General features: G+C 30.9%; 1 protein-coding gene and 1 pseudogene across 1 annotated transcript in view; one reads left to right on the forward strand and one right to left on the reverse strand.

The window, feature by feature from the left end:
* Nucleotides 1-946, reverse strand: part of LOC112596862 — a 6,856-nt gene extending 5,910 nt beyond the window's left edge. The window contains exon 1 of the mRNA XM_025342682.1: nucleotides 910-946. Coding sequence (XP_025198467.1) covers nucleotides 910-946 — 37 coding nt within the window. The remainder of the gene's footprint in view (nucleotides 1-909) is intronic.
* Nucleotides 947-9,300: 8,354 nt separating this feature from the next.
* Nucleotides 9,301-10,250, forward strand: LOC112596863 (annotated as a pseudogene).
* The last annotated feature ends 901 nt before the right edge of the window (nucleotides 10,251-11,151 follow it).

Genomic DNA, 11,151 nt, shown 5'->3' on the forward strand with positions numbered 1-11,151 from the left:
TGTTGAAAATAGGTGTTGCCATTTAAAAAAATGTAAGTTTTATTGCGCATGCGCTCAATAAAAGAATTAAAAATTCGAAAATGATCACAAAATATGTATTTTAGTATTCCCTAGCTTCTCGAAAAAACTCCAATTCAATCCAAGGTCGCTGAACGGAGATATTTCGTGTTACCATTTAAGTGAAACACACTGTATACAAAAAATGATAAATGTAAATCGTATAAAATATTTAAATAATTAATTCTAAAAATGTTTAATAGTCGATATTAATTATGTATACATTTGTTTAGTTATAAACTATAAAGAAACGTGGAGGAATTTACGGATTGTATTTACAAGGAATATTACCAAAAACAGTGGATCAGCTGCAAAAAAAAAATATTACCTTACAGACAAGATGCAATTTATAAGACCTTATCTGAACTTGAAAAAAGGAAATTTACTACTGGGAAATTTACCTTCTCCTGCACATGACAATGACAACGATCAAGGCGCATCATCTTATCAAGACAACTACAATAATACAGATTTATGCAATAACATAACAATAACAATAAATCTGGATCGCTATGTAATTCATTTGCAACAACACTAGTACTAGAACATATATTAGATACATTTATCGGATGTACCCAATAACGACGTTTTTTTTAAATTTTTTTTTTGCCGTGCCCACCACCAAAGCAAAATTACGTCGTCCTCGTCAGACGACATTTTTAAAACTAATAATATTTCGTTTATTCCATAGTTTCATTGTTTAAGTTTCTTCAATATACAGATCAACGTGAAACTAGTTTCTGAAACCGATTGCATATAAAAAGTTTCGTGTTTATAATTTCTCTGGTGTGCGGCCCGCCTAATAGGTATACCACGGGTGAAGCACGTTTGGGTACATTGCATTATTTTTACCTGTAAATGTAGAACACGTTTGGGTACACAAACACATAGCATGTTTGGGTACATACGCTAATTGCCAATAGGTTATTTCGAAATAGGCTTATTGAGATATGATATCTTTATAAGATATGGTTTATAAAACTAACTAAATGTTTCAACGTTTCAATGCTCAGTTCCGATTTGGATTTTCAATAGGCAAGATTATTTTATTCTTTGTTATTATGGACGTGAATATTTCTGATGCTTTTGAAACCCGACGTGGAAAAAAGTGTGTTGTGATTAACAGTTATAAATTTAGCGAGTTTAGAGAAAACAAAAATACAACTAAAGTTTTTCGTTGCACGAATTGTAAATGTACTGTAAAATTAACTGCCAATTTAAAAACGGTAATTTCAATAAATGGTGAACATAGTCATGATGAATTAGTTGAAGAAACCATTACTAAACAAACAGTGATGTCACTTTTAAAGCGCAAAGCAACTACGGATCTTAACATGAAGCCAAATAAACTTATACGACAAGAACTACGTAATTGCCCAAAATCAGAGCACCTAAGTCATTCTGACGTCAGGTTATTCAGGAAAAGTATGTATGAAGCTAGACGAAAAATATTTCCAAAAATACCAAAATCCTTTATTCGAAGCTAAAGCTATGATTTTTCAAAATAAAAAAGATTTCGTTTCAAATAATGAACCATTTTGTTTTATGGATTCGGAAAGTAGTGTACCTATTTTTAACATGTATCTTTTAAATAGTTCAAAGCATGTTTTTGCTGATGGAACTTTTTCGTATGCACCAAAATATTTTCTTCAAATGTATACAATACATGTATATTTAAATGGATTTTATGTGCCAATTATATTTGTTTTTATGGACTCTAAAACACAAAAATCGTATACTGATGTTTGGTTGAAAATAAAAGAGTTATATTTTAAATTTCACGGACAACAATTGCAATTGAAAATGATACATTTAGACTTTGAAAAAGCTGCTCACAACGCAGTATTGGAAATTTTCGAAAATTGTCAAGTGGTAGGTTGCCGTTTTCATTTAAGTCAGGCCTGGTTTCGTCATATTAAAAAAAAAACAAAGAATTAAATAAGCACTATGCTGGAAAAACAGTTGTGTACCAGTGGCTTCAAAGTTTTTTCGATCTAAGTTATTTACCTTCTAATGAGGTTAATGATGGTTTTATATCTCTTATGACCAATGCACCCACCCAATGTTGAACATTTCACGGATTATATTGTAGACACGTTTATAGATGAAAATAGTTTATTCCCACCTCATTTTTGGGCAGGTGAGCCATCTATGGATCCTAGGACCTGAAGCTTTTCATAGAAATTTTAACAGTCAATTTTATTCTTGCCATCCTAATTGTTTTGCAATAATAAATATTTTATTAGAAGTTCAAGAAGAATCGTACCTAAAAATAGGTAGCATTAAACGAAATGTGCAAAACAAAAAAAGAAAAGAAGACATGGATAATATTACATATGTATTAAACAAATTTGAAGAATACAAAGTCGATAAAGATGTTGCAAAATATTTATCTCTAATTGGTCCAATATTTACCGGTAAAAACATTATATAATTGTAATATATACAAAGAGTTAATAATAAATAATAATGGTATAAAAGTATATAATATAATAAAAAATAATTTTAAAACTATGACAAATAATTAAATATTATACTAAAATATTTTTGGGAGACTAAATAGAGCCAACCTCCTCGTGGTGTCTCCTGGATAACGCTAATGGGTTCTAAAAATTAAAAACTAATGATTAATTATTAAAGTGTTATTTTTTTAGTTGATTCTATGTGTTATATTGATATCTATTTCCTATGTACCCAAACGTGTTGTCTTTCTAGAGATATGGTGTACCCAAACGGTGTATTCATTTGTACACAAACGTGTTACGGCCTATACTTAAAGTGACCATATATTTTTTTAATCAAAACGGGACAAAAAAAAATCATAATTATTTGTTACAAATAAATATTTTTAATTTAATAATATTATTAGCAAATTTCTGTGGTACTTACAATGTTTTTAAAGGACAAAAAAATTAAATTAACTTATTACACTTACTAGGTCATTTTATTATTATTAACAAAATGTTTTCGTGTAATAATTACAAAATTAAATACTTGTATATTTTTCGTTTGAACAAATTTGTTGTAGTAAATCTGGCGATGACTTCAGGAACGAGTAAAATTCTGTACAAGACATTTTAAAGTTAACTTTTGTTAGCAACATTGCTTTTAAACTTGACACTTGTAGCTGTGTTTTTCGGCCGTCCATAAATTGTTCATTAATGAAAAAATTCGTTTGACTGGTGCATTTGTAGCAGGCATGCAAAGAACATACTCAACAATTTTTTGAAAAAATGGTGTGGTTTAAATTGTTGTCTCGGAAGTACTGAAACACTTCTATCCAACGATGCTCCGCATATTTATTCGAAGAATCTGAATTCCACTCTTTCACTTTATCTGATACATACGATGAAATTAGTGTAAATTCATCAAATGCCTCAGTGTCCTGCTCAGAACCGATTAAACCTTTTTCAATTAGCACATCCATTGACTTCTGTACTTCTACCCATGTTAAGATTTTCCTCAAATCGACCCATTTAAATATCTGCAATTCAGACTGATTGTACGAAGTCCACTGCTGAAGGTATTCAGTAGTTGTTTTATAGAAATCCGAAGCAATTGATTTCACGTAGTCTTCTTGAACCTCTCCTTTTTTTTTGCAAGTCAGAGAGTAATCGACGGACAGAATAAGGTAGAAATATAGAACTCAGTTTTTCTTCTAAATTTACTCGTAACTCATTGATTACTTTGGCAGCTTCAATCGCTGAAATATTCTGACCTTCAATCCTTAATACTGCTGTATGAAAAGTTACCGACTGACTGTGTACGAAAAAAAGCCACAACTCGGAGGTAGGGCACTCAAAGAAATTTTTTAAAACTGTTGGACATTTTTTATACTTAAGAAATACTTTTTCAGTGGTACATATAACTGCAAAACTCTTTCGATGGCCGGCATTAATGCGAGCCATCTGGTTTTACTATAGCCCAGTAATTTCTGGTACTCAGTTCCAGCTGCCTCGCAAAATTGTTTTAAGGCTTCCTCTCGCACCGTGTAAATGTAGAAAAACGAGTAAATTTTAACAATTATACATTCTATATCAAATGGCAAGCAATCTGTAGCACATTTTATAGCGTTGTGAATCACGTGGGCGACACATCCAATTCCTATTAATGATCTACCCGTAATTTGATTTAATTTTGCAAACACATTATTCTTTCCTTTTCTTTCTGAACCGCCAAAGTTGCAATTCGTATTATCTCCGCAGAAAGCAACAATTTTAGATAAAATATTTTGTTCTCTCAGCACATCGGCAACGTAAGATATAATAATATTTGAGTTTTCGCAGAATAACTCTTTAAACTCCAAAATTTTGACTTGTGATCCGTGATTTGATGAATCAGTTGAAATAGATACCCAAGTAGCAGTAGTAAGGTGCTTTTTCAAATCGGATATTGCTTTTGGCGCAAATACTTTTTTTATTATTGCCTCTGTTTTTTTTACGCGCGCATCTAAATTTCGAGTCAAAACACGATTGGATTAGTTTGGACGCACAATCATTTGATCGAAAGCTGTAATTTTCTTGAACGGTATGGTAAGCCCAAACTCCTTCTGCTGCTGCAATTTCAAGATCTTTAGAAGTTGGAGTGTTAACATTTTTGAAATATCTCTGCAAAGGATGGCTTGCTGCTGCAGCACGGTCAGCATTTTTAAGTTTTTCAGATCTTAAATGTTGTTCTACATCACTCCCACCTCCGTGTGATACAGAAAATTGTGTAGAACATTTTTCACACAGTACATCAGATGGGCAAATGCCTCTTAATTTTATAAATGGATATTTCTCTTGAAGAGTTTTATTAAATATACACTTACGTTTCGGCATCTCGAATATATAAATGTACGAGAACACAGTACACCTTATTTAATAATTATATTACTTAATATACTTATACGATTTAAAATAGGTACCACACAATATAATTATAAGCAAGAGCATCCAAAACAGTTGACGGTTACTATAATACTAATACTACTACAGTAGAACCTCGATTATCCGAACCTCCGTTATACGAACCCTCTATTATCCTAACTGTAATATTAGCGTATCCGAACGTTCTGTTATCCGAACATGAAAATTCGTATCCGGCCGGTCGGCCGGTTTATCGAATTTATCATAACTATCGTTTTTGGTTTATTATTAGTACAGGTCATGTATGTATTTTACGTGCGTCTATCATTAAAAGATAACCAAAACGCAACGGACTTATCTAAACGACGTCCTCATGTTTTACATGTCAGTTTAGTTCGGCTCTCTACGACACACACATTGTTATACATACGTACGTACAAATATATTACGATTGTCAAGTGTATCTAAAATGTCTAATAAACGTAAACGTCATGTTCTTACGATGGAACAAAAAATAGAAATTCTTGCTAAACTGGACAAAGGTGAGACTAGTGTATCTTTAGCCCGTCTTTATAATATAGGTAAAGCGACAGTTACAGATATTAAAAACAACCACCATGTAATCATGGATTTTGCGTCAAAGATAGATAGTGGTGATGGAATAAAAAGAAGGAAAGTTATGAAAATCGCAAAATATCAAGATCTTGACAAAGCAATGGAAATGTGGTTTATACAAAAACGAAGCTTAAATGAACCAATTTCTGGACCAATCATATGTGAAAAAGCTCTCGAGATGAATACAAAACTTAAGGGCCCTGAAGATTTTAAGGCCAGCAGTGGCTGGCTTCATAAATTTAAATCTCGACATGGAATACGTGAGTTACAAATTCAAGGTGAATCATTATCAGCTGATTCAAGTAGCGCTGAAAATTTTAAACAAATATTCCAATTATTTGTGGAAAAAGAAGGATATTCTGAAGATTCCGTTTACAATGCCGATGAAAGTGGCTTAAACTGGAAAGCACTACCAAGAAAATCACTTGCTTCTTGCCAAGAACATGCAGCGCGTGGTTTTAAGGTATCCAAAGAAAGAATAACAATTATGACATGCGCTAATGCTGCTGGGACCCATAAATTGCCATTACTACTCATAGGAAAATCAAAGAAACCACGGTGTTTCAAGAACATCAAAAGTTTACCGGTAACATATACAGCCCAAAAAAATGCCTGGATGGACTCTAAATTATTTCTTAATTGGTATGAAAATGATTTCATAAAAAATGTAAAAAAATGGCGTCAAGATCATCATAAGACAGGTAAAGTGTTACTCCTACTAGACAATGCACCCACTCACCCATCCGCCGAAGTATTAAATTTAATTGATCCAGATTATAAAGTCATGTTTTTTCCACCAAACGTAACGTCTTTGATTCAACCCATGGATCAGGGAGTAATCGAAAAGTTCAAAAGAATGTACCGAAAACAAATGTTGAGGAGACTTTTATTAAATGAAGGCACTGAAGAGAGTGTTTTTGCATTTTCAAAATTATTGAATTTGAAACACTGCTGTTACATAGCAGCAGATGCCTGGGATAATTCGACTGAGGAAAATGTACGAAATGCTTGGAAGAAGTTGTGGGTTACTTCTATGGAGTTAGAAGAAGAAGAAGAAACTGATCTAAATAATTTTAATGATTTTGTTGATTTATTTAATGAAATTCCAGGATTTAATGACTGTAATTATGATGACGCTGTTGATTGGTTAGCAACTGATGTAAATGATCTAGGATATCAAATATTAGATAGCGATGAAATCATTTCTTCGTTGCAAAATGAAGAAAGTGACGACAGCAGTAGTGATGAAAGTACGAGTACGCCAAAAGGACCAACATCTGCTGAAGCATTTGCTGCATTTGAAACTGGTCTTGAATGGTTTGAAAAACAGGCCGAATGTTGTCCAACACAATTACTTCTCCTTAAACGTTTGCGAGACTTGGCTGCAGAAAAGCGCGTTGCAGCTCATCATCAAATTAAAATTGATAATTTTGTCAAAAAAATATAATACAGTAATAAGTAATTCTGATAAAATATAATATGTATAATAATATAATAATATAAAATATAAAATATTAATACATTTTGTAACAATAATAAATATTTAATTATAAAAATAATAAATAATAAATACATATGTAATTCTAAATTTTTTTTTTAAATTTCTAATATCCGAACTTTTGCGTATCCGAACTAGGTGCGGTCCCAATTAGTTCGGTTAATCGAGGTTCTACTGTACGTACATTTTAACCGATGGCACTGCAGTCGTGTGCGTGCGGGTACGTTTTAGCTGCGATCTTATTGCGGGGTCTGGACGACCAGCAGCGTCGTCCATACAGAAAAATATTAGTGTTTATTTTTAAAATTAACCGTATACGCTCGTCGTTATCGGTTGCTAATCGCTATTGTTATTGTCGATTATTATCTTTAAACATTTTTATTATTTATAACACTTTAATAATAAAATAATATATACATGTTTACATGCGTGTACATTTGAACTGCGGTCTTATATACGCGTTTTTGACGACTGGTAGCGTCGTCCGTGATATAATTATATACTATTATAATATTATTTTCATTTCTATTTTCTTCTGCGGCCTGCGACTAGTAGGAAGCAAATTGTCGTCATACATCTTATAACTTGTAAGTGAAAAATTTATTATTTTTTTATTTTAATTATTTCAACATGTCAAATAGTGTTCATAATTTAATAAATACTAATTTTTATTCTTTATTATTTGAACAAAAATTAACTATAAAAACCAATGGTAGACCTTTACCGGAATTAAACAATTTAAAAACTAAATATAAAAAAAGAAAAAATGAATATTTACGAAATTTTAATCCGGCATTATATCAAAAGAATAAATGGTTATGTGGATGTGAAATAAAACAAGCTCTTTTCTGTTTCCCTTGTTTACTTTTTTGTGGTGAAACAGCTTGGACTAAAATAGGAGTCACTGATTTACAACATCTAAATGCAAAAATTGATAAACATAAAAATTCATTCAAACATATTCACAATGTGACAAACTTGAATTTATTAGGCAAAGTTGATATAAAACAAAAAATTGATATTGGTTATAACGAGTTGGTAGATAAAAACCGTTATGTTCTAGATAAAATTCTAAATTGTATTAAATGTTGCGGTAAACACGAATTACCATTACGAGGTCATGATGAAAAAGTATCTTCAAAAATTCAGGGCGTTTTTCGTGGAATTCTCGACCTTTGTACTAATTTAGACTCTAGTTTGAGTGATCATTTTGAAAAGTCAACTGTTTTTAAAGGAACTTCCAAAACAATACAAAATGATTTGTTGGATTCTATTCTATCAGTATGCCGAAACAAAATAGTAAATGAAATTCAACAGTCAGAATTTATTTCTATTATTATTTTTTTTTTTTTTTTTATTGGTCTTGTAATTTATACAATTTCTGCTTCAACTACTAGGTCATTAGCATATCACTATACATATAAATTATTTATACTTAACAGAAAAAGAAAAAAAAGGTACAAGAGAAATAGTTAGCATTAAATTGTTAGTTGATTTATACATTGAAAGATTGACTAAAGTAGTTTGAGTAACTTGGTTGTTTTGAAGAACTCAATGGTGTTGGTTTCATTGTCGGGATTTGGGCCTAGGCTTGTTCCAATTTGATGGCTTAAGGCCCCCATACACGATCAAACAGTTTGCGCAACCACTATGTTTGCGCAAGCATTTTGATCGTGTATGGAATGGATTGAGTAGTTGCGCAACTGTTTGAAACCAAACTTGAGGTTTTCGGTCGAGTCCGAAATATTTTGTGCAACGCTCAGTGATTGATAAGCGGTTTGAACGTGTATGTCAGTGTTTGACAAGCGTCAGTGGTGGAAAATCATATTGTGTTGTTTAAAATTGTTCGAAGTAAATTTAAAGTTCCGAATTTAATTTATTTATTTTTATTATTTTTACTTTTTTAAGTGTTAACTAAAATATTAATATTTACTATTATTATTTATTTTAATAATATAAATATATAATACAGTTATTAGTATGGGAACTAAAAATGACGAAGACAGAGAATTCTGGTGTGAATTTTTCTTACTTTACCAAGAGTTACCAGAATTGTGGAAAGTAAGAAGTGAAGTGTATAAAAACAGAAATAAGAAGGATGCAGCATATGATAAAATGGTAGAAAAAATGAAGGAAATCGAACCCAAAGCGGATAGAGCTATGGTGCGTACAAAAATTAATGCTTTTCGTACTTCTTACTGGAGAAAGTAATACGTAACCTAACCATTCTTTTTTTTAGTACGTTTAGTTAACTGAGGTGTAACTTGAGATGTACTTGTAGATATGACTGTACTATTTGTAGATGCATGGTTTGGTTCTTCACTTTCATTTGTTGTACCATTTTCTTGGGATGGAGTAGTAATAGTAATTTCTGAATATGTAATGTCCTAAAATATAATATGAATAAATAAATATTTATAAAAATTGAATAAACGCAATATTTTTTTAGGTTCTACGTGAAGAATCACAATGGGAAAAAATAGTACATGGATTTGAGAATATTTAGAATTTTCCCTCATGTATTGGAGCTATTGACGGGAAACATATTGTTATACAATGTCCATCAAATTCTGGGTCTGATTACTTTAACTACAAAGGTACTTTCAGTATTGTACTGTTAGCTTTAGTTGACCATGAATATAATTTCACTTGTATTGACATTGGAAGCTATGGAAGCAATTGTGATGCAGGAATATTTGCAAAATCATCTCTTAAAAAAGCATTAGAAGAGAATAAATTAAATGTACCAAAAGATTGTGTGATTTTGGGTGACGAAGCTTTTCCTTTGCAGACATACCTAATGAAGCCATATGGAAGGCGTAACCATTTAAGTATTCGTGAAAAAATATATAATTATAGGCACTGCCGTGCTAGGCGAATAGTTGAAAACGCATTCGGAATTTTATCTAGTCGTTTTCGTGTGTTTAGACGACCCATCTCATTAACACCAGAAAAAAACAATAAAATTAGTGAAAGCAGCTTGTGTATTACATAACTGGATTCGGAAGAATGGAACATCAATTAATTCTATCTCAGTTGATATTGAAGATACAGAAATGGGTCATATAATACCAGGATCATGGCGTAATGATTCCGACCATTCAGGTTTAACAGATTTAGGAACACCAATACAACGAAATTTTACATCAGAGGCAAAAAGAAAGAGAGACTATTTTGCTGACTATTTCATCGGGGAAGGTGCTGTAAATTGGCAAAACCGAATGATTGGCTAAAAATTTAAAATTTAGAACATATATAGTTATACTTTTATTTCATTATATTAATAAATGATATTGTTTAATAATGTATTTACTAAATTTGTTTCTGAGTCCCTAAAATTATCAACATTTCTTCTCAAAAAACTATGAGCAGTGGCAAACCAATTTAATTTTGGAGCATATATAATATTAGCTGTTCCAGATCCTGTTGACATCGATTTGGATATTTTAGACACTTCTTGATTATAAGTACACCTAATAAAATAAACAAATAAGATAGGTAATTTACTTTTAATAATACATGGTAATAATGCATTAATTGAATTTTGTTACTAAACACAACTTTTGGTATTATTTAAGTATTAAATATTATTATGTGTAAGTTTTATTTTAATGGAAAAATGTATAAATATTATCCAATAGTAGTGTGAAGCATTTTAAAGCTAATTTATGACAATATTTTCAAATGTATGCATTGGTTTGGTAATATTAAATAACATTGAAATACCAAAAATTACTACCTAAGGTAATCAATAACACTTACCTTATACTTCTGATCTTCTGCCACAATTCTTTGACAGAGTCAAGTCCTGTACTTTCAAGTAGTTTTTCTTCAGCAGAATCGCGTTTATTTCTTAATTTGTATTCAGGATCAATTTTAAGCCAAAGGCACGGAACCTTTGGTACTCTTCCAAAAATGTTTGAATATTAAATGTACTTTTATTAATTTTGATTTTAATTAATAAAAATAAATATAATTTACACAAATAATAATATATATTTAAATAATAATAATAACGTGTGTCGTGTAATAGTGCCCACACAACATTTTTCAATATGTAACACATTGAATAAATATTCGTTTTTCGTTTAATTGACAATATTTAAATTAAAATATTTTTAATACATTTAATAA

This window comes from Melanaphis sacchari, unplaced genomic scaffold (genome assembly GCF_002803265.2).
Source record: "Melanaphis sacchari strain LSU unplaced genomic scaffold, SCAv2.0 Contig360_pilon_pilon, whole genome shotgun sequence".
Taxonomy (NCBI): Eukaryota; Metazoa; Arthropoda; class Insecta; order Hemiptera; family Aphididae; genus Melanaphis; species Melanaphis sacchari.